The 22,994-nt window shown below is 35.0% G+C and overlaps 1 protein-coding gene across 6 annotated transcripts in view; it reads right to left on the reverse strand.

Moving 5' to 3' along the window:
* Positions 1-1,095: 1,095 nt before the first annotated feature.
* The window catches only part of LOC125661168 (multiple epidermal growth factor-like domains protein 6), a 115,958-nt gene continuing 94,059 nt past the window's right edge, over positions 1,096-22,994 (reverse strand). For 5 of the 6 annotated variants that reach the window (XM_056147155.1, XM_056147156.1, XM_056147154.1 and 2 more), the window contains 19 exons: positions 22,782-22,916; positions 21,669-21,777; positions 21,389-21,441; positions 17,819-18,000; positions 16,498-16,591; positions 15,903-15,970; positions 14,538-14,574; positions 13,343-13,440; positions 13,049-13,174; positions 12,160-12,308; positions 10,042-10,177; positions 8,801-8,950; positions 7,973-8,066; positions 7,411-7,484; positions 7,150-7,284; positions 5,932-6,057; positions 4,198-4,349; positions 3,914-4,049; positions 1,096-3,355 (listed from right to left, as the gene is read on the reverse strand). In XM_056147155.1, coding sequence (XP_056003130.1) covers positions 3,218-3,355; positions 3,914-4,049; positions 4,198-4,349; positions 5,932-6,057; positions 7,150-7,284; positions 7,411-7,484; positions 7,973-8,066; positions 8,801-8,950; positions 10,042-10,177; positions 12,160-12,308; positions 13,049-13,174; positions 13,343-13,440; positions 14,538-14,574; positions 15,903-15,970; positions 16,498-16,591; positions 17,819-18,000; positions 21,389-21,441; positions 21,669-21,777; positions 22,782-22,916 — 2,192 coding nt within the window. In that variant the 3' untranslated portion in view covers positions 1,096-3,217. The remainder of the gene's footprint in view (positions 3,356-3,913; positions 4,050-4,197; positions 4,350-5,931; positions 6,058-7,149; positions 7,285-7,410; positions 7,485-7,972; positions 8,067-8,800; positions 8,951-10,041; positions 10,178-12,159; positions 12,309-13,048; positions 13,175-13,342; positions 13,441-14,537; positions 14,575-15,902; positions 15,971-16,497; positions 16,592-17,818; positions 18,001-21,388; positions 21,442-21,668; positions 21,778-22,781; positions 22,917-22,994) is intronic. The other variant, XM_056147152.1, reaches the window with a different exon arrangement.

Consider the following 22,994-nt stretch of genomic DNA (forward strand, 5'->3'; position numbering starts at 1 on the left):
CAGTAAATAATACATTCGTGTAATAAAGTATCTATCAAGTAAAAAACGTGTTATTATCAATTTATTTTCTTAATGAAGGTACACTAGTACAGATATTTCTTTAAAAAAAAAAGAGTATCTATTGTTAGATATGATCTGTTTAAAAGTAAAAACATTATGTACTTTATACAAAATTGTATTTGTTTGGGTGATAAAAATTTCATTCTTTGTTCTCGAGTTTATCGAAATAATTTTTGACAATCATGTTTTTTTTTCTTCTTCCAAAATTGCATATTTTATGCCTTTTTGACAGAGCGTTCGCCGCGCATGCGGGAGGCCGGGTTCCAATCCCGGCCGCGACAGACCTAAGCCGTTAAAACAGACAGTGATAGTTCCATCGTCAAATGCTCGGTATTAGGTGGGGATGTCATGGGTCCTCGGAGGTGCACCACACTGGAATTATAAGGATGGGGTGCAAGTTACCAACCCAAACACTGTGAAGAAATGGCGATGGTAATGTACATTGTTACTGCTGTATTTTGTTCCACGATAAACAAAATTATATATTGTTGCTGCTTTAAAACATAATTGGTCATTTTTGGATCGAAAATGTGAACCTCTTCGCTATCGCGGTTCCTTACTTTCGCCCAAATAGCAATACAGTAACCTAATTATATGTATTTCCTTTATATATAAACATCATCCCTTTTTTGTGATAAAATTCGCTGTGAATTTCTACTCATCGATGGCTGTTCTATTTATACTTAGAACAATGAGGGAAGTACTTAGACACTTTCCAATCTCGCATTCTTGTTTATTACATCGTCATCTCAAAGCGCCAAAGATCCACTATGGTAAATCAAGAACCTACCCCGGTGTTAAACATGTTACAAGATATAATAAGATAAATTAACATCATAAAGCAGCATTTACGTTTCATTGCTACGGGCGGAATGGCAGGACGCAAGGTTTCTGCAGTTAGAATCGTAAACTTGATTAGGCTGTTCCTCTTGGACATATGACTCTCCGTCGTTTGTTCTTCCAAACCTGTGTTTTGTTTTACCAGCAAAATGTATAAGCCAGACTCAAAATAAAGAGCAGAATTCAACGACTATATGATGATTTAATGGTATTTATTTTTTAGAAGAGAGTACAAAAAATATAGGAATATAAAGTACTATGCATACGCGGATCCTGAAGAGAAACCGGAAGTCTGCACCCCCCCCCCACCCGAGATATTTGATAAAACATATTTTTTGACAATTTGATTTGATTTAAATCTTGCACCCATTTCCTGGACAAAGGTGAAAAAATCTCGATCCGTGCATACAACCAGCACTATTCACACACAAAAAACCATAACAAAGTTCATATATATACAATAATATATTAAAAGTATTTCTTAATAATTAAATATGAAAATGATGATGTAATAAAAAGAATTTAAAAAATTAGGTCACATGCATTACTCGTGATGCAAATACACCACCACCACCACTGTTGTCACCTTACCTTGTCCTGGAGGGGGGGGGGGGTGATCAAAGTTAAATTAACATGAAAAAAGAGTATCTACGTGTCATTTTCCCCAAAATATTCCGATTCATATCTGTATACAACTATTGGAGCCCCCCAGTTCATGGTTGGAACCCCACAGGTCATGGTTGGAAAAACTTGAATCTCCTCTATATGTAGAATTGTACAGGTAAAAAACATTCATTTTCCCTCCGATATTTTTCTAAGATTAAATGAACCCCAGAACTTGTTAATTGTGACCTCAGGAGACATTCTCACGGTTTAAAAATAATCTAATAATCTGATGCACAAAAAATCTATCTAATCCATATATTTGCATGGAATCTGAATTTATCAAATACTGTAGATGTACATTTAGAATGGATCAATCAATTGTATAGTTGTACATGGGATCTATCAAATATATAGTTGTACATGGGATCTCTCAAATATATATCTATACATATATATGTATATGGGATCTGTCAAATATATGTATATTGGGATCTATCAAATATATAGATTTACATTTAATTTGAATCTATCAAATGCATAGATGTACATGTGATCTATCAAATACATAGATGAACATGTGATCTATCAAATACATAGATGTACATGGAATATATCAAATACATAGATGTACATGTGATCTATCAAATATTTAAATGTACATGTGATCTATCAAATATTTAAATGTACATGTGATCTATCAGAAATAAATACAGATATGCATTGGATCTATCAAAACTATAGAACCTGTCTTCTCTATAGATGATCATCGGATCTGCATGGTTCTTGAGAAGGATATCTAAGACTTTCATCTGTTTTCACTTTCCTCCGGTCGACAAGAGGGGGTATAACCCTTCGTTTGAAAAAAAAAACCAAACACACTTGCATCCCCTTTACGTTAGGGTAAACAGGATCTACGGACAGACCTCAAACATATCGATCAGAAAACCCCAAAGGAATTTTCAACGCAAGTGAGCTACATATGTAAAGATCAATCTGGTTTTAACCAGATTAGCTAAAGATAAGGATATAGGAGCATACGCGACGTTTCACAATAATAATGTATTATTTTCGTGACCTTTCACGTACTACATTGTATCTTGTTTCTACCAAAAAGATATTGGGATATATTACCATGACTGTTTTAGAGTTAGCATATTTTGATAGTTCCTGGTTGTTGCTAGTAAGAATGTATAGTCAAGTTGTAAATGGACATTGTAGCAAAGAAGGAAAGTAAAATATTTGAAACAATCGGGTATCGAACCCGGAACCCTCGCATTATTAGTTAGGTGACCTACCCATTGATCTACCCGGGCCGATATACAAAGCATGGTAATATTACTATAATACAAAATTTCAACATATTTACAAGAACTCTCCATCTCGAGGTGATGAAAAAATAATTTCAGACAAAATGTCAGAAATGTCGCATATGTCCTTAGAATACATGTAGAATCAAAAGTGAATATAAATAAATACAGGTAGATGAATAAATATAAATGTAGACGCATGTAAAAAAGATCAATACAAGTAGATAAATAAATAAATCTATGGATAAATAGTATATCGATTAATTATATCAATCAATGCGTACAAAGTGTAGAAGTTGAATACATCTTTAGAGTAGACATCGTCAGAATGTTGTGTACTATACATATATGTACCTGATATATGTATTATCGCTTGAGTACACTAACATACAATGTCGCGTAATTTACACACTGGTGTTGGCGTATAGGTTCTCCTCCTCTGTGGGCGGAACTTCTACTCGTCCCGGCGAGTTCTCATAAATGGCATCCGAGCACGCCGAGAAGAAGATTGCGGCGACTTTGCAACAAAACTGGTACTCACTCTGAAAAAAAAATCAAGGTATAAACGGCGTTCATTGTTGCTTTTAGTAGAATGCTTCAATAAAAATAAATGCATTTTATTTTTAAAGAAGTTGATGGAGTTGAAACATTTCCTGAAGTCTCTGTACTAAATTTAGATTTCAAAATATACTACCATTAGTCTTTAGAAGTTTATGATTCATGCATCGAAAAAGTAGTTGACGTTTTTAAAAGTAGGTGGATGGAATGCACATGATGGGGATCATTCTGTAGTTGACATTTTTAAAAGTATATTTCGAGTGGATGGAATGCATATCATTCTGCAAGTGCGTATTACTGGGCATTCTAGTATACAAAATATTACAAAAAATGTGAAGGAAAATATGTGTAGATACCACCGATACAGGGGCGGATCTAAAGTGGGATACGAGAGTTGCAAAAGGTGGAAAGTTGGGTTGTACCCCACCCCCTGAAAATTATCTGAATCCGCCCCTGGCCTTATTTGTTTATTTTCAAAAAAGAAAACAGAAAAAAAGAAGTTTAGAAATATATCAATTCTCTTTGATACAAGAATGCTATACCAAGCTGGATATCATTTCCGGTCTACGTATCTGTAGCTGCCGGACGACGGTAAACATATCCACCTCGTCATCCAGTTTTAGCTGTTGTACGGCGTTATAAATAGCGCAAAACACTCCACATCCGGTCGCCCCGTCTCTACAATATTTTCTTACTTAGTAATGAAATAAGAATTTCAAAGAAAAGACTACGTATTTTCCAGTAAATATCAAAACTCCGTATTCTTGTGATGTTTTTGAGGAAGTCCTGTTTTGATGATAAGACTAAATCACTGATATAAATTTACCTTGACAACACTGTGATTTTTGTTTCTTTGTCCTTGAGAACTTCCATCACTTCGTTGATCAATTCCACACATGCATTCGTTTCCGCCGGAAGTTGATTTTTTATCTTCCAGTTCAGAATTTCAAATACGCTGACATCATGCCAATTAGAAGCCTATATAAAGACGGAAAGCGTGATATTTCAGATATAGAATATATTTAATTATGCATGTAGGAGGTTTTAATGTTATGCAAGATTCCAACGAATGACCTATCCATATGAGTGAAAAATTCTCGAGAGGGAAGTTAAACACTACACAATCAACCTATTTAGGTACCTGTCTTACATTTCTTTAATATGCAGAGCTCTTAGCACTAGTGAAAACGGATATTCATTTACTATCATACAAGCTTCTATCAAACATAGCGGTCGTTTTGATTGATTACTATATATATATCTATTACTTCTTTTTCTTCAACGTAGTTCCACCCACATATGATGTCATAAGATTTCACAAAGTTTATGATTTAATAAGATTTATCCATGACAGGAATATAAATTTTGTTAGAGTCTTTTCCAATAGTTATTGTAAAACATCTTTTTAACCATAAAATATTACTAAAGTGTCTTGAGTTACATTGTATATATGAATATTCAATTGTATGTTTCAAAATATTGAATCAAAGGGCAACTCTGTTTTCATTGAAATATTTATCAAGTCCATCATGAGGTAGATTTCCTTTATTTTTCACAAAAAAATTGTATATTTTCTAACAATAAAATATGTTCAAACCAATAAGCAAAGCAAGGTCGGGGGTTCAAGTTCAAATTCCAGAGTGCATGTATGCGTTACATTGTATTGATATTAGCTACTGACAAACAAGTTGATAATACAGGGATTTCAACAGTCTCGATTGAAGTCAGCGTTTCGCAAATTCTATGGTCGTTATAACGAGTTCGTCAATACAACCTATGATTGGTCCAAATGCTGTCTGACGTGTTTCATACCGATTGTCAAGCCGTTCTTGGAACACTGATTTTGACTGTGGATAACTCCCTTTATCTAATCAGGATATGATGCTCACGGCAGGTGTTGACTGATCGACAGGGGATGCTTACTCCTCCTATGTACCTGATCCCACATCTGGTGTGTCCAGGGGCCCGTGTTTGCGCAACTATTTATTTTGTATTGCTTATAGGAGTTATGAGATTGATCACTGGTCCGTTATCTTCACCTTTCATTAGACATGTACAAATCTTAACCAACCCGTACATTGTTTAAGTCCATTCAACTGTACATGTGCACCAACTATGAATGGGTACCAGTGCCGACACTTATGACTATCACCCGTATGTAGCTAGTACTAGCTTCTGAAAAACCAGGCACGCGCACTACGATCGTATCTATATTGTAATATTTACTGAATCAGAGACAGTCTCACAAGTCTGAATATTCTGAATCGGGATATGTCTGCTGCTTTCCATGTGGTGTAATGATAAACGATGCTATTTATTTTTAGCGATTTCCTTAGTGCTGCAGTTTTCGATCTTTTTAAGCCATGGTTAACGATAGAATCTATTTATTGGTTGAATATGGTCATTTATTAATGACGAATGTAAAAGTTGAAACTTAATTTCAACACCCAGCTATAATGGGGAGATCGTCGAGTATCCAATATCTCAGACATACATCTTTATCTTTTCTAAATTACTGATATACAGAAGAATCTAATGAATATTGTATTTCAGAACGTACCTTGCCATGCTTCATTTTCACGGAAGTCATTCGGACATTTTCCGATATTTTTCGACTTTTGCCCAGAATCGTCTTATAAGGAGAAATGACACCTCTCTCCGCTGACGTTTTAAACCACTCTGCAGACTTTAAAAAAAAATAATTTAAAATTAATATTTTAAAAGTTTGTTTCGACATGATGATTTATCAGTTATTAAGGACGTCAATAATTCGTATTCAAATATACCTTGAGAGCATTCGAATATTCTCTAAACGAAACAAAGCCTGCTTTACCTCTAATATGCAGTTACTCTCTACATACCGGTAATCTGTTAATATTTTGAATCCATAACTTCAACAAACATATTCCTGTTTGCATGATATTATTTTCGATGTACAAAACCAAAACCAATGTCAGTTTGTAGAAGTGCCGATTCCACGAAATATTTATGTTTTTTTAATTTTAGAAATCCGTAATGGGTTCCGTTAAAACAACTTGGACAGATTAAGTAATATTTCAAGTAATCTGTTTTAGATAGATTAAACATGCCGATTACTTCCTGTAGAGGGACATAGTTAACACCCAAATATTACATGTGACGGGGGTTTTCCTGCTACATCATTATATGTACATATATTGTCGCTTGGACAAGGATTAACAAAGTGCATGACATTTTGTATCACGTAGAAATTGCCTGATAATCTCACACTACTGGACGGGATATGTACGGAGAGTTTCATTCTTTGCTGACATTTGCTGATAATCAGCAATCATCAGAGCATATCACCTCCAACAGCACGATAATAGTAATCATCATAGGATTAAACATTCTTTTTGAAGAATTTATCGATGTGTAAACTCTGAACATTTTACCCACAAATTGAATAAAAGTGCAAAACACTTTTATGTTAATTTTGTGAGTAAGATTTCCAGATTTTACACATTGATAAATGATTTAGTTTACTCAGTCATGAAAACAATTGACGGATCAGACACTGACTTATAAGAGAGGTAACTCTATCATACTCCAAATCAAATTCACCAGAGTTATCTGTCTTTTCAATTGGTTTACGTATATCAAATATTTCTATACAAAATTAACATTCAAAAGTCACCTCAAAAAATGAATATTCGAATATTCGTTAACATCCGTACTAATTATAGTTAAAAGGTTAAGATTCTTTTATAAGTGGATTATGATTTCTTGTAAAAAAAACAAAACAAAAACACTCTCTTACTGAAGCGATGTCTGAAAGCTGATTGAAGGAAATCAGGACGCTGGAATCGTGATCAATGAGCATGCGCACTAGATCGATTGCGGCTCCCTCCACAGGATACTGCGCAGCAATCAGGCCGTCCCTCAGTGTGTATGTCTGCATAAAAATAAAAACGTTAAAAAAAGCCACGTGAAAAGTTTTTTCTTCTTCTAGAAATCTTGATTTTACATCAAATTCCATTCATTATTATGTAAATTCCCTTGACGTTTTGTTTACACCTACCGAAATGGACACGGCATTGTAGTAATTACCTCTCCCACCGACATAAGAGGTCAACACAGTTCTTGCCTTGTCTGCTGTATAAAAGTTGTAAAGCATTAATTAGAATATTAAGACCTAGACATATATACAGTGTAAGGCGAAATACATTGCTTTGTAATGAGACTGATATGCCGTATATACTCGCCTATAGGTCGGTTCGCCTATAAGTCGGTTGTATATTTTGTAGCCTATTTTGGAGGGATTTGCCATTGACACGTTTATAAGTCGGTATAACTTTTTTCAAGAATCGGTTGACAATTAGATATATGTACACACTCTCAACGATACAATTTGTAAATTGCAAAGCTTTAGCCCTCTCAAATATTTACAATATAGCGCATTTTAGAAGAAAGGGAGCAGAACAGCAGCTTCTCTGAGATGATTGAAAGTGATCATGCGTGTCCACCATGCCAATCTCCAATCACAAAAAAAAAACATGCAAAGGACCATGACTCTATGGAAGAGGGTCATCTTTTGTAAAGAGAAGCCACCAGAAGCAGCAGCCGAAGCATTAGATGTTTACCCGGAAGGACAGTCTTTGTCATGTTGAGATGGATGTGTTGCTTTGCTTCCTTTGTATCCTCCACACTCAATGTTGGTCTTATGGACACCAGTTCCTTCACAATGGAAGTACAGAAAGGCTTTTAGCAAGTTAATCATTCTACCTTCGTCCATTTATGAAATTTATCATCTTTGACACTGTTCAAGTCTTTTGGCTTCGATACGCACATTGATAAAATTCATTTGATAAGTTTCGTATTTCAAAATAGATACGGTTACTCACTGATACTATTTACTTGATAGTTTCGTATTTTAATCAATATTTATGTCATGTTTATGATATCCAACAAATTAATTTCATAAATCGAGATTGACTGACTGTAAATTATAAGCGGTTGTTGACTTTTTGGGAATACTGTTTACAGGATTGAATACAGAGAATATAGAAAACCTTACGTCACTTAAGTTGTACCTGTATTGTAAGTACGATAATTACAGACTGAGGAAATCAAGAATCAAACAACTGCGCTCAAGAAAATCACCAATAGTCTGTAAATTTAATCCTTATCCGCTTGACGTAATGGTTTATAGATATAGCAAGCTGTCTACTGGGTGAGTATTATTGACGAAATTGACGTCATATGCATGTCATATTATGTTGAAATGAAAGAGAAAGTTACATTGAATATAATCTATTGATTATGATTATTTGTTTTATCGATGATAATTATCTGGAATTTCTAGAAACCGCGCACAGAAATATGCATTCTCCCACATGTACGAATAATATCATTACAACATGAGTAAAAGTAGCATAAAACAAATACAAAATATATGATATTCTACTCACATTATATTCTTTCTTGAAATAGGAAGCATTGACAGCTTGATTTGACATCAACTGTGACGTCACTTCCTGTATGAATTGTTCCTTTTTCAACAACCTCCCGTTGAATTGAAAAATCTCGTTCAAGGCGTTGTACAAGAAGATGTACTGACCCTATGTCGAAAGGGAGTTAAACATGATCTAAAGGTACTGTTTCCATTAATATATGAATGTACTGTTTCCATTAATATATGAATGTACTATTTCAATTAATATATAAATGTACTATTTCAATTAGTATATGAATGCAGAGGTACATGTATGTGCTGAATTAAATACATACAAGGGGGCATCTCTTATAAGTATAGATATAACGGGGTACATACTCTTATTAATTCAACATATGTTGCGGATGACTCCGTTTGCCTGATCACGATATAGGGTTCACGGTTTACTCCTCCTAGGCACCTGATGCCACTTCTGTTATATCAAGGAGTCCATGTTTTCCCTACTCTCTATTTCGTATTGCTTATAAAAGTTATGAGAGACATTATTTGTCGAAATGCGCATCTGGTGCATCAAAATTGGTACCGTATAAGTTTTACATTGATCATTGTTCGTTATCTTCGCCTTTCACGAATACCGAAAGTATAATATAATGCTACATTAAATACATACCGGGGGTATGTAATCTACTAAGAATATTATATACCGGGAATATACTCTACTAAATGTACTTAATATATGTATGCCGGGGGAATATACTCTACTAAATATATCCATACCGGGGGAACATACTGTACTAAATACATGTATAACAGGGGGATACACTGTACTAAATATATGTATACCCGGGGAAAATACTGTGCTAAATAAATGTTTACCGGGGGAATATACTGTACTAAATATATGTATACCGGGGGATACACTGTACTAATAATATGTATACCGGGAATTTATGCATATATATGTACTGGGAGTATATACTTTATTAAATTATATGTATATTTGGTTTGTATAAAAAAAATATTCAATGTTGAGAAAGATAAATGTGACATGGACAATGTATAGGACGATCATGCAGGAGGGAAAAGCCTTAAAACTGCTAATATGATGTGTTTGTTTCATGTATTTCCAAGGTAACATCTGTTTCAATTTAAGGGTGCATCGAACGTTTGAAATTGTTCAAACGATCTCACGGAAATGAAATTTAACAGATCAGGAGAGAACTAATTGCAAGGGGTGGTTTTGATGAGTATACGCACCACATTCTGTATCATGTTCATTCTGTCTTCTCTCATGATGTTGACATAGCGCACCACGTCAATCAACCCGTCCATCTGACCCTGCTTATACAAGGCATCTAGCGCAATGAAGGTTCCAGTCCTCCCGATACCGGCGCTACAATGAAATGTGACGAGTAAATTCTCAGCTAGTGCTATAACGAGATGTGACGAATAAATTCCCAGCTAGTGCTATAACGAGATGTGACGAATAAATTCCCAGCTAGTGCTATAACGAGATGTGACGAGCAAATTCACAGAAATAGATTAATTTGCGCACTGGTCAGATTGAGCTGTAATTACTAATTATGAAAAACAAGCACATGATGTTACATATATACTTTGTTTTCTTTAATTCAACAACTGTGCTGCATTTCCAGTCGATTGCAATTCAAGGCATAATTCACATGTGGTATATTTTCATGTCATTATTCTCCACTTCCATAGCCGGACCTTATGGCTTACGGTTACTATATCAGAATTCTTAGGTGGCATGCGTGTAACTATCTTCGATACAATTGACTGTGCAACGAAACTCCAAAGTTGGTAAATAGTCAGGTATTTGCATATTATGGGTTTTATGTATTATTTGTCGAATTCAATTGATAGAAATCTGTAAAAGATTGTGAGCGTTGAAAGGGATTTTCATACCAAGCCGAGACAGACCTAAGTCGTGAAAATAGGTAGTGACAGTTCTATCACAAAACACTCGGCATCAGATGTGAATGTCACGGGTCCTCGGAGATGACCTTAAAAACGGATGCCCCGTGTCACGCTATATAACCCTCACTGCTCAATGGCCGTAAACGCCGAGCAAATGTCTAAATTTGAAGCCTTTTATCGGTTGTGGTGACGTTTCCATATGAGTGAAAAATTCTCGAGAGGGATGTTAAACAAGATACAACAAATCAATCATTACCGATTCGTTTGCACACCTCATACATACATTGTACATTCTGAGCAAAAGAGGCCCATCACTTTAATGCTAACTCTGGCCTGTTAGAATCAATGACGTCAGTTACATAGCTTCTCCACTTTAATTCATAACGCATGTGACCCATTGTATAATAATGAACATATTATATTATCATTCTTTGGACGAAGATGTTCAAAGGCGTTCTATCTCCGCAATGGTATAGAATGTAGAACGTTTGCCCCGCATGCTGAAGGTCGGGGTTCGAATCCTGGTCGCGACAAACCTAAGTTATTAAAACAGGTAGAGACAGTTCCGTCACCAAACGCTCGGCATCAGTTGTGGATGTCAAGGGTCCTCGGAAATGACCTTAAAAACTGATGCCCCGTGTCACAGTAGGTGTGTCACGTAAAGAACCCTCACTACTCAATGGCCGTAAGCGCCAAGGAAAGGCCTAGATTTGAAGCCCTTCATCTGTCTTAATTGGTGACGTCTCCATATGAGTGAAAAAAGCTCGAGAGGGGCGTTAAGCAAGATACAATCAATCGATCAAAGGCTTTCCCTACATATTTCAATTCTGGAACTAGAATTTCTCTTGTGAAGTCACTCAGTTCCTATCGACCATGGCTAAGACAAATAAGAATATATACTGCATATACAAACTTTTGCATAATGCATGTACTTTGACAAATGTGGTCATCGAGAGTAATATTTGAGAAAGATGCTCATTTAATATTTCTTTACAAAAACTTAAACCTCTACTATGACCCCACCATGACTCAAAGTCAAGATATGAAGATACCTCATAAGATTTTACGCATTTCTATATAACACTTTGAATTCTAGAATGACCCCACCCTGGAAAATCATCTTGTATCGATTTAACGTATTTGTACTATTGGTTGTAGAGACGATGTTCAAAGATTGTCCCTTATGCTATCTATCTATCTATCTATCTAGCTATTTATTTATCTATCTATCTATCTCCCCTTTACCAAACAATCTTTGAAACAGAACCAGTTCTTCCCGAAATATGTGAAAATTGACAAGTACACAACAGTAAAACTTCCGTCTGAAAATCGTTCGTAAGCTTTAGATGGAATGAGCTTAACAGAATGCTAATCATCGAATACATAAATCGTGTTTCTATTTAGATAATATTATTGAAATAGCGTATTTTCACATACCTGCAGTGTACAACCAGAAGACTTTCGGGATACATCTGCTTTAACTGCTTGACGTGACGATAAAACACGAGGAGCTCTACTGGTGAAGGAGTTCCATGATCAGGCCATGCTGTGTAGTGCATGTGATTCAAGGTCCTAACAACGTTTGTCTATGGTGATAGATACATTTACACAGTTATATTGCTAGAAAACAGATTGATTCAAGGTCCTCGGACCGTTTTTATTGGTGGTGATATAGATATATCGTCGACTGACCAGTTTCGGTGACCTTAGTGATAAACCGTGATTTTCTTATCAATCACTGGAATTAAATAGATAAATAATACACCTACCTTTAAAATAATCCGAAAATTCCAACTCCATTGGTACATTCATTGAATATATTTTCGCAACAAAAAACATGTCACTTTCTAGTCCTAAAACGGTGATTTCACATATTTCGGTGACCATTGTTAATATAGTTTTGCCAAAAGTCTGTAACTGTTAAAACGTATATATACAGGAGGAATGTGCAACTAAACGTCAATGAATAAAACAACATAGTGTAGAATTCTAGACTTTTGGTATACCTTATATTAATTTGAAGGTTTGCTTGAAAAAGTAATAAGTATATGAACTTATTTTTGGGGTGCTCGTGTTGATTTTTTGCATACTCTCCTAGTGGTTCATTTTCGGAAAACAATTGAAGACGTACTCTATACATATTGGTAAACATTACAGCGAGATTGGTGACGCAATCTACACCCGGAAACGACAACATGCACACGTAAACAAAAGGTCACCGATTCTGGTCAGTCGCCGAAATAGGGGCAGTCGACGATACATGTATACAATTGTGATATAAGAAAACAACTTGGCGCAAGCGTCATGTTTACAATATCAGTCTCACCTCTATGTGGGTGATGTTGATGTCACGCCGGATGTAGTTCGCTGAGGACCTCTGAGATATGACCCGTAGACGGAATGATCCCGATGTCATCTCACCGTGTTCAGGCCAGTATTGGTGACATTTAATCTGTTTAAAAAATACGTCAGTCATGATAGTACATAACTCACTACCCTCTCGGGTTTTCAAATAAAGTATTCTTCATCTGTATAAACAGCACTGAATAGGGAGTTTTAATGAGTGTTTTAAGGAAACAATGTCCAGAATTCATGTAAAACACATTCGTTTATTATGTACCTTTGATCCTTCCGTCAAATTCGTCAACATGACTATAACCCGGATATTCTCTTGCCAGATCATAGCCCAGAAATTTTGTACCGTATTCTTCGTTGGACCTACGGTAGTCAAAGTATTTTCATTAACGGAACAACAGAAGACAATTTCACGTGTATCCACGTATTTTTAAATCATTCATTGATTAATCAAACATTTGTTTGTAAAATAGTAATGCCCCCGTATGGCAGTAAAGTATTTGTGGTACCTCAGTAGAGTTCTTGTCACATGAAATACTATTATCATTATATGAAACACCTATCACTAACCATTCAAACGTTATGACAAAGGTTAAAGTTTTTCAAAAGTAGGTAAGACTCAGAGGTAAGATCATTTATAAGGTCCAAAATGTTGATCTTGAGAGAAAGATCTTATCAAAAGGGTAAGCCCTGTGAACCATGAAAGCCATATCACTAGACATGCATTCACAACTATGGACTAGGTTAAAGAATTTCAAATGTAGGTCAAACTCTAAGAATATGAGGTAAAACATTTTGCTACCTAAAGAAAGGTCTTGTTAATAGGATTGATTGTTTGAATATTGTTTAACGTCCCTCTCGAGAATAGTTCACTCATATGGAGACGTCGCCACTCCCGGTGAAGGACTGCAAAATTTATACCTATGTTCGGCGCTTATGGCCATTGAGCAGGGAGGGATCTTTATCGTGCCACACCTGCTGTGACACGGGACCCCGGTTTTTGCGGTCCCATCCGAAGGACCGCCCCATTTAGTCGCCTTTTACGATAAGGAAGGGGATGCTGAGGTCTATTCTAACCCGGATCCCCATGGGACTTGTTAACAGGAATACACATGTGAAATATGACAGCCATATGACTAACCATTCGAAAGTTATGACAAAGGTTGAACATTTTTTCCAAAGTTGATCAAACTTCAAGGTGAAGGTCACGAGTTTAAAAACTCTGGCACCAAAGAAAATGTCATGTTACAAGAAATACACATGTAATTATGAAAACACCATCACTATCCAATTAAAGTTTATGACCAAGGTTAAGGTTTTTGCGGACAAACAAACTAACTGGCAAACAGACAGACGGACAGACCAAAAACTGTGTCCCTGTATCTCCGATTATAGGGGCTTCATATGTATGACGTCGGCGTTTCTATATGACGTTTACAGATTTAAGACAACATATTTACCTTGGGTAGCGATGTATTCTCTTTGTCTTTTCGTATCCTACAGAACATTGAACGCAGGAAAAAATGAGTACTGTGTTTTCATTATTGCTCGTTAATTTCGTGTTTCTGACTGAACACAAAACCAAACCTTCCTTCGAATACAATGCTTGCTCACAAAAAATAACAACAACAACAAGAAAAACAAAAACAGAAAAAAAAACACCCAAACCACCACAGTGTAAACTGTACATTTTGATAAATTTACGAAAGAACTACGCACGATAACTCTGGATTTCTGCCTGCATAATTTAAATTCGTATATCTCAAAAAAAGCTTTGCCAATTTGCTAATGAGATTTTCTAATGCAAAGCAGAATTCATTAGTAATTGATTATTTACTTTTATACCAGTGTTGATTAACTGATTGCTCTTAATTAACTGATTAACTCCTATTGATTAAGGCGTAGAAAAATATGTTCCTTCAAATTAGGGCTTTTAAAACATCATATATTTTGAAATGCTTATTGATAGAAATAACCATTTGATTTGTCAAATTAATTTGCATTAGTGAGTAAAATAATGGTAAATCTTCATTTTTCATAGGTTTGACCTAAATTGCAATCGGTCAAAGAGTGAAGATGTTTGCCGTGTTTTTGGTCAGTAACCATTTGTCCCCCTCATGAAGCAACAAATATTTTGGTATAAATGCTAAATGACAATGTATAATTAATACCTGTTAAAATGAATTTGTGATTCACTGGGGCAAAAGATATTTCAAAAATATTTCCCGTTTTCCATTGAGTTCTATAATAAAACGCATGATCATTGTTTTGTCAAATAGGTCACCCTTTTATGAAAATTCATATGAATATCTATATTGGCATTAAAAATCATTTGAAAATGATAACTTAAATAAAATGGCCAGAAAGTAGGCGGCGAAACAGTACTAGCTATCGTTCACAGTTCTTTAATATCAGTGTACTAAACACTCGTGAAAATACCCTAGTCTACTTTCATGATAATTATAATAATTTTCATTGTCCGTGGTTTTGCAAACAAACGTCATTTGAGTTGTGCTTCAATTTGAACAAGTGCATCGTTTATCACATGGATTTGCGCTCTTGTTCCATCACGAAAACGAAAATTAAATGAATAAGCGGATCATATGTCTGAAGTCGTGCTGTAAGATCTTAAGGGTCTTCGCTCGACTCAACGGTTGCACAGTAAAATATATTAATGGAGATTGTACAATACTAAAAAAAATATATTTAGTCACAAGTATATTTGGTCACATACTGAAATATCGGTAAAGAAACCCTCCCATCATCGACAAAATAGGCATGCTTTAAAATGCAGTACATGCATGTTCATATATGCATGCAAATACCTTTATGTAATTTCCATTTATGTAGTCATTTTCGGGAGAAACAGTCAAAACAACACGAGAATGGTCATCTACAATTAAAATACAACACGTCATCTACATACACTAAACTACAATTAAAAACTTAATTAGTTTCTCTAAATAAAGCTAAATATTGCTGCGTCTAAATAAAGCTCTACTACAATTAAAAATATTAATTAGTACGTCTAAAAAAACTAAACTACAATCAAAAATAACATTCCGTCTACATAAAGTTAAACTAAATTAAAAATACATATGTAATACACTACGTACATATAAAACCCATCTACGTGCTAGACTTACAGGGGATGGATGCAAATCTTACTGACAATATGAATTTTACGATAAATATGTTTAAGGTACATGATAAAAAAAATAAGATATGAGAACCACTTGTGCGCATTATCACATTTAATGATCATAAATGAAAAACAAAAAGTTGAGCTGAAAATAATAAGGTTCTCTTGTATATAATAAGTTAGAGAGTTAAGGCACAAGGTACAACATACGCAATTCATCGAAATGTTAACATTACAATACATACAAGCCTTTGAATTATCACTTGAATTCTACGTACAAGGAAACGTTGTCTTGTATCGGTTTTTCGGCATGTTCTGCGCCATCTTGGCAACGTCGCACGGAATATGGCTTTGTTCACCGTATGGAATTCCCTGCGAAGAAAGGAATGTGATATATATATATATATATATATATATATATATATATATATATATATATTTAAGCACTAAGTTCCAACAACACCCGATACCTAAGTGTCTGATCCACAACATGGATACAAGGTCAAATACAAAGAATTATACAAAGCCCTAAAATGACCAACGTCACGAAATGTATATGTATATATATATATATATATATATATATATATATATATATATGCATGTATCGAATGTTATCCAATACAGTTGTTTTGATTCGATAAAAATAATTGCCAAACGAGAATTTACACATCAATAAATGCAAATACGCTAAGTATACATACGCGCCTGAAAACAAATAATATAGTTCGGGGAAACTATTCATTTTTTTAAATAGATAATACAGGGAACGAAATGGAATTATAAGACTCAAACATTCTTTTATTCAAATACATGTACTTTCATTCAGTGTACCAGTAAAATGTCCAGAGTTTACACATCGATAAATTCTTCAAAAAGAATGTTTAATCCTATGATGTTTATATATATATATATATGTGTATGTGTGTTTGTGTGTGTGTGTATCAATTGCTATATCTAACCATCTCTCTCTGTGTGTGAAGGAATCTGCAACCCCATCCCGACCCAAACGCTCAAATCGTACGCGCTAGAAATTTGAGGCATTACCAGCAAGCCAAAGTAATATTTGCAGATTTTGGCTAAAACAACTCTTCAGAACTTAAAAATTATCGCTGAAATGTATATATCCTTTTAATTTTTACAACACGTATGTTTTTTTTTAAATATGGAAACAATTTTCAGTATATTACTGTATGGTAGTCAATTAATTGCAGAGAAAATTGCATGTGATTGACGTCCATAAACTTCCCTCAAGCGTAGCTCTGTCATTCTAACATTACCATTAAGAATCTAAAAGCATTTTTATTCTGTAGTTGAACAAAATACAAAAACATATTTTGGATAGATAAATACATGTACGTCCCATCACTTATATTCGTAAATACTGATACTTTGTCATGGAAAACATCACCAACATTGTGACGTCATAGTCTGTCCAAATCATGAATTTGTTGGAGCAAAGTAAATCTTTATTCCCGCTTCTTCTTTTTGTCAACATTTGATCCACTTAATGAACTTCAAAACCGGAAATGGTTGTAATCGCACGTGGTTGTTTTACAAATATTCACCAATTTCAGAATGTACTAAAGTTTGATTTACCTTGAATTCTTCATTAAATTTCTCATTTTCTTCCATAGACAGGCTCTTGATTACTTCCCCGAGATCAGCTATTTTCATGAGTGTTTTCCGCTGTACGCTTCCATTGGGTTCAGCATTCTTTTCGACATATCCGCTTCCCCCAGGTGTTGTGTCAGCTCTCCTCTCTGGTTTTTCTGCAATATCTATCGACATTTATCCTCAATTGATTGGCTAAAGCTTAATCACGTGCCATTAAAATTTATTTTATGCGTTATGTACAAACCATATCGAACATTAAAAGATACAGAACTTCTAAAACAGATTTTCAAATATATCATGGAAATTTGACTTTCACCGGAAGTAGTCCAATCTCAAATACATATTTCAACTGAATAATCCACACGTTCTAATTGACCTGGGATAAGAATGCATTCTTCTTTCTTAATCAGCTGGAAAGCATACTTTATTTTTACATATATTGCATTTAAGCACGATGTCCCGTATTTTCGTTTCAAATATCATTAACTGTTTTTAATTAGTAAGTGTTAGAATGAGTAGTTTTGAACTGGTAGTTTTTATATAAAAGAACGCATTCGAACTTCTTCCAGCTCTTTCTACGAACACCAGTTCACAACACACGCCGTGACGCTAAGTAAACACCATTTCACACAACAAGCCGTTACACTACAACACGCCGTCGCAATCACATAGAACGAGATTAAGCAATGGCATTACAGTGCAACGTTACACAAGGCGGATGTAGATGGAAATTAATCAATGCGGGTGTCAATGAATGTCAATGTAGATTCTGGAAACGATACATCTAGGTGAATGTAATGATATGATTGACGTAATGCATTTTATTTAAAATATACACTTTGAATTGTGGCAATTTTTTCGAATTTCTATCCATGGTAGTTTCTAAAGTAAGTATAATCAATATCGTTATAGAACAAAGATTTTAAATGAAATTTTGATCACCGAAAAGCTTACACTATGCTGATATGTTGCATGTAAATCTGGTTTAACAAATGTTGCGATTTACAGTTATATGTCTAAAGTATTATTGGTTTTTGGTATGTTGTTTAACGTCTCTGTTTTTGATGTCATTCGAAAGACCAGTGGCTTTCTCTTCTGATGGTGGAATCTTGATCAATTACTACCTACATTAAACGTTAAAGGCTTGATGTGGAATCTGGATCGATAATTGGATCCGAGCTGCCTGGTTGGGAAGCAGGCACCTTAACCACTAGTTTCAAGTGGAAGCAAGATATAAGGGCCATGATTATAACTGATATATTGTTTCTAAATATATATATTCTTCGGAATTGTTACTCATTTATTTAACATTGAACAATATACGAAATACTCATTTCAGTAAATATGATTGATTGATTGTATCTTGATTAACGTCCCTCTCGAGATTTTTTTTTACTCATATGGATACGTCTCCAATACCTGTAGAGGGCTTCAAATGTAGGCCTATGCTCGGTGCTTACAGCCATTGAGCAGTGAGGGTTCTTTAGCGTGTCATACCTACTATGACACGAGATATCCGTTTTTACGGTTATCTCCGAGGATCCGTGACATTCACACCTGATGTCGAGTGTTTGGCGATGAAACTGTCATTACCTGCTTTGACGACTTAGGTCTGTGGCGGGCGGCATTCCAACCTCGACCTTCCGCACACGGGGCAAACGCTCTACCTGTAGACAACTGCGGCGGTTCATTTTGGTAAATAATAACATTTTGGTAAATAACAAATATACTTCTGGTGAAAAAAATACATTAAACCATAATGTATACAATCTCATAAAGACAATGTAGATCATCGAATCGCATTTACGTCATTCAGTTTATTTTAAGAAGGAAGGCCCTTTATATACATGGAAGCTAAATTGTACAAACTGAAAAAATGGAAATTTATTTTTACATTGACAACGGTGTATAGGTAAACATTGTGGAAAAAGAGCATTGCTTATCTAATACTTGGTCTAAATCAATGTGCTGACACTTAAATAAAGATAAGACAGAAGGTAAATAGAATAAAACGAAGGTGAACTTAAACATTAAGCAGGTCCAACTACATTTAAATGAGTGCATGTAGTCAATGAAGACATTGCATTACACGGACACATTATACGGACACATTGCACGGACACATTGTGTCGTTCAAGTTCTCTATTGCAACATTTGATGCACAGTAATCAATTCCTGTGTGCCACTTCGCACTAAATGAAGAGACGTGTGTCGACTAGCGCGTCGTGTGAAATAATGTTAACGTTACGGCGTGTTTTGGGAATCATGCTGACACAACGGAAGGCTTGTGTTATGTCTTAATGCGATGGACTTTGTGTTAAGCGCTCTGTGTTGATAGCCCGCGCAACAGCATACAGTGTAATAGAGCGGCGATGGCGTGTTGCTAATACTCCAGTTAGAGCGACGGTGTGATGCTCATACTCCAGATAGAGCGACGGTGTGTTGCTCATACTCTAGTTAGTAAGGCGGCGTGTTGCTCATACTCTAATTAGTAAGACGGCGTGTTGCTCATACTCTAGTTATTAAGGCGGCGTGATGCTCAAACTCTAGTTAGTAAGATAGCGTGTTGCGCATACTCTAGTTAGTAAGACTGTGTGTTGTTCATACTCTGGTTAGTAAGACGGTGTGTTGCTCATACTCTAGTTAGTTGTTCATACATATATTTCAGTTGTTGCTCAAACTGAAGCTAGTGGGACGGCGTGCTGCGTAAAATGAAGTTTATGCGACGGTGTGATGTGAAGTTGTGCACTTTTTGGATATATCATAGTCGCTCAATGCACAATATACTACTTGTTTAATATATAAACGTAACATATCAGTAAATCCACTGTTGTGTGATTTTGAAAAAAAAAATACATTTCGTAAAATACCATTGATAAAATATTCCAGGATGGTAGGCAGGACGTGGTACGCCATACCTTTGACTTGGGCTATTATTATACCAGCAGTAAATCTAGACTGACCAATTAGAGGGTTGGTTGTGTCTGTTTATCAAATTGTTGTTAAATTCTAAACATCTTGTAGGTTTATATATTTCAATAGTCCAAAATCACATAATACACAGTATTCTTGAAATCAAACAGTCTGTTTTGAAACCATTTTCACTTGAAATAGGTTGATTAAAATAATATAGAAACGATAACGCAATACAATATTACATTAAAAATGGAATAACTTTGCTAGACCTTTGGGGACAATTTTAATGCAGCTATTATCCTTTACGATGATCCAAAGGGGGCGTCATGATGTAAGTGGGTCATTTATGATGATCCGAAAGAGATTATTTTACCCAAAAGGGGCAACACAATGTCAATGTATAATTCATCAATAAAAAAGTACAATTTGTTGAAGTTGATTAAGCCCCATTTACCATGGAAATGAAACGTGTTTTGTTTTTGAACAGAACCACAGCCGGAAGTTGTAAAAGGTCCTCTAAAGGAAGACCAATTAAGTCAGTTTAAAACATGTTACAAAATGATAACGACTAAAGCCTACCATGTTAAGAACCCCAAAAACTAGTAAAATTTGTATCAAAATACAAGCTAAAAGTACCCTCTGCAGTCTCCGCTAATTCTATTTCAGTTGGCTTTTTCTTCTGTGTTTTCCTGCAAATATTTCCAAATAAAGCATAGTATTTTGTTTGTGAACCAAAGAGACTTGAATAAAATACTTCACGAATTACAATGTAAGTGATCGTTTTGACAATAAATGAAAGGAAACACTAAAATTTTCAAGAGATACATCTTTTGGTGGTTTGCCATATTTGTTGCTGGGACAACTGTTAGAAGATGGTATTTGAAAACAATTTAAAGATAAATAAAAATTATTCTACCTAGTGATGATAACTACAAGAAGAATGGTTGCTATGACGAAAACTATGAGGCCCACTACACCTCCTGCTAATGCTGCGTTCACTGCCGTTTTTTGTCCTGATTCTGAAACTGAATTGTAATGAAAATTGTATTATCTTACATTAACATTTCTAAGATTTTTTTGTTATAAAATACATTCATGCACATGGATGAAATTTACTGAAACTGTTTATGTTTAAAGATAGTCACATGTGTTAGACTGGTGTTGTGTGTCGAGACGCATGTCGTCTGCGTCAAGTTCTGTTCAGGATTTATATGTAACTTATTGATTGTATTATTGTTTATTACAATATATCAATTTCAAACGTTACTAGGCATCCTCGTTGTGCTTACACCTTCTGCAAGCAGAGCAAATTACGCCTCCTAATCAAAGTAGTATTCTCAGTAGAATGAATTCATTTTATATATCCTACTTTGTATGTAATGTATTAAAACGATTACCGTTCTAGTACTAACATATAATGGGTCATTTTGGATGTTATACTCCGATTATCATAATTTAAAAAAAAATATCAAAATACCCCAATCCCAATTTGTTGCCCATAATCAGATTCTTCGAAATTCCTTTTAGCAAGTACCATACAATGCATACACTCATTTTCATTCATTTTCACATTCAAGTGTACGCAATGTGCAATTAAAAATAAACCACAGCAGAATACTCCCAAGATATATTACATAACCACCCAAACATAACATTGAATTGTTCAATAAGCAGTTACCAGATAAACCTCACTAGTTGTAACAAACCTATGCTTATATTACATAAATCATTATAATTCATATCCAGCTATGTGACTGAATTCCTCAGAAATCAGAGGAAAACTGGTCAAAAGGGAAGGAAAACACCTCACCCTACCTGGAAAAATATCATTTTCTGCCACTTTAGATCATATACAGAGTGTTTTAATTTTTTTCGAAAATTGAGCAAATCAGAGGATTTCCTCTGCAAAAAGGAAAAATCACACCTCTGCATACCATACCAGATGTAATACACCTAGGTTCAAGTTACAGTACACGCACTAAGGAAACTGATGTCCTATCAGATATGCTGTAGATAATTAATGACATACCCGATACGTTACAGAATACACCTGTATATCCGGTCAGACATTGGTCACATGATCCACTCGTTTTGTTGCAAATAGAGAAACAGCCTTCACTACATGTCGAGTTGCACAGAAATCCAAAAGATCCGTTGTCACATTCTACCAACAAACAGAATAGACACATCAATGATAATACCGTATTCGGTATAAACAAGATCCCGTGGGCAATATCGCTCA

This window comes from Ostrea edulis, chromosome 8, assembly GCF_947568905.1.
Source record: "Ostrea edulis chromosome 8, xbOstEdul1.1, whole genome shotgun sequence".
Taxonomy (NCBI): domain Eukaryota; kingdom Metazoa; phylum Mollusca; class Bivalvia; order Ostreida; family Ostreidae; genus Ostrea; species Ostrea edulis.